At 56.3% G+C, this 1101-nt stretch overlaps 1 protein-coding gene across 1 annotated transcript in view; it reads left to right on the plus strand.

The window, feature by feature from the left end:
* The first annotated feature begins 304 nt into the window (after positions 1-304).
* The window catches only part of LOC107694150 (thyrotropin-releasing hormone-degrading ectoenzyme), a 114589-nt gene continuing 113792 nt past the window's right edge, over positions 305-1101 (plus strand). The window contains exon 1 of the mRNA XM_016493755.1: positions 305-1086. Within this exon, the coding sequence (XP_016349241.1) occupies positions 398-1086 (689 nt within the window). The 5' untranslated portion in view covers positions 305-397. The remainder of the gene's footprint in view (positions 1087-1101) is intronic.

Here is a 1101-nt window from a genome sequence, read left to right on the forward strand (position 1 = left end):
CCACTGGCTAAGAGAGAGAGGAGCATCAGAGAGACAGAGAGAGAAACAGTGAGGATGGAGGCAGAAAAGAGAGATTCACAACACTCTCGCGATTGATCAGGAAGCAGGTGCTGGACCTTCATCCACATCAGACTGATGTCAGAGCAGAGATGGATGTGCGGCGGGACTCGATGAGCTCCAGCATCTGACCAAACGAACTTCTGATACGAGCGAATCTAGTCTCGACGTCATCGATCATCAGTTCGTTCGTTCTCTTCGAAGCTTTGCGCGTTTCGCGGGATCTTCGCCGATTTTTTTGCCTTTAAATCAGTCCGCCGGTTCATCCACCGCAGTTTGAAGCTGCATCGCGTGAACGGAGGCTGATCATGAATATAAAACACATCAGATCCGTCATATAATGGGGATCGAGGACGCGAGCATGAGGAACGGACGGGCTCTGTCTGATCAGTGGGCCGACAGCGTGGTGGTGCGGCCCCGGACGACCGAGCAGCACATCACGGTGAATAAGAGACTTGTGCTGGGCTTCGCCATCTCCATCCTCACCCTCATCATCGTCACGGCCATCGCCATCACGCTCAGCGTCAGCTTCGAGAGATGCGCCGCGGAGAGCAGCGGGGCTCTGGCCGCGAACGGCTCCAGCAACAGTAAGTGGAAACAGTCCCGGGACGCTAACATCAGTCACAGAGACTCAGAGGACGGCCAGCAGCCCTGGAGACACCTGCGCTTACCGGCCACCCTGCGCCCGCGCCACTACGACCTCCGCCTGTCCGTGTCCATGGAGAACTTCACCTTCTCCGGCGAGGTGCACATTCAGTTCGAGTGCGTCCACTCCACGAAGCTGATTGTGCTGCACACGGACCGGCTGGAGGTGGACAAGGTGCTGGTGTATTCGGACAGCAAGAAAGCGGGCGCCATGAGGATCCAGCGCCGCTTCCACTACCAGCCCAAGCAGGTGTTTGTGATCGAGCTGCACAGAGAGATGAAGCCCCTCAGAACTTACAAGATCAACATCACTTTTCACGCGCACATTGAGCACGAGCTCCTGGGCTTCTTCCGCAGCTCGTACGTGCTGAATGGAGAAAGAAGGTAAAAGCGCTTCAG

This window comes from Sinocyclocheilus anshuiensis, unplaced genomic scaffold (genome assembly GCF_001515605.1).
Source record: "Sinocyclocheilus anshuiensis isolate Anshui unplaced genomic scaffold, SAMN03320099.WGS_v1.1 scaffold1003, whole genome shotgun sequence".
NCBI lineage: Eukaryota > Metazoa > Chordata > Actinopteri > Cypriniformes > Cyprinidae > Sinocyclocheilus > Sinocyclocheilus anshuiensis.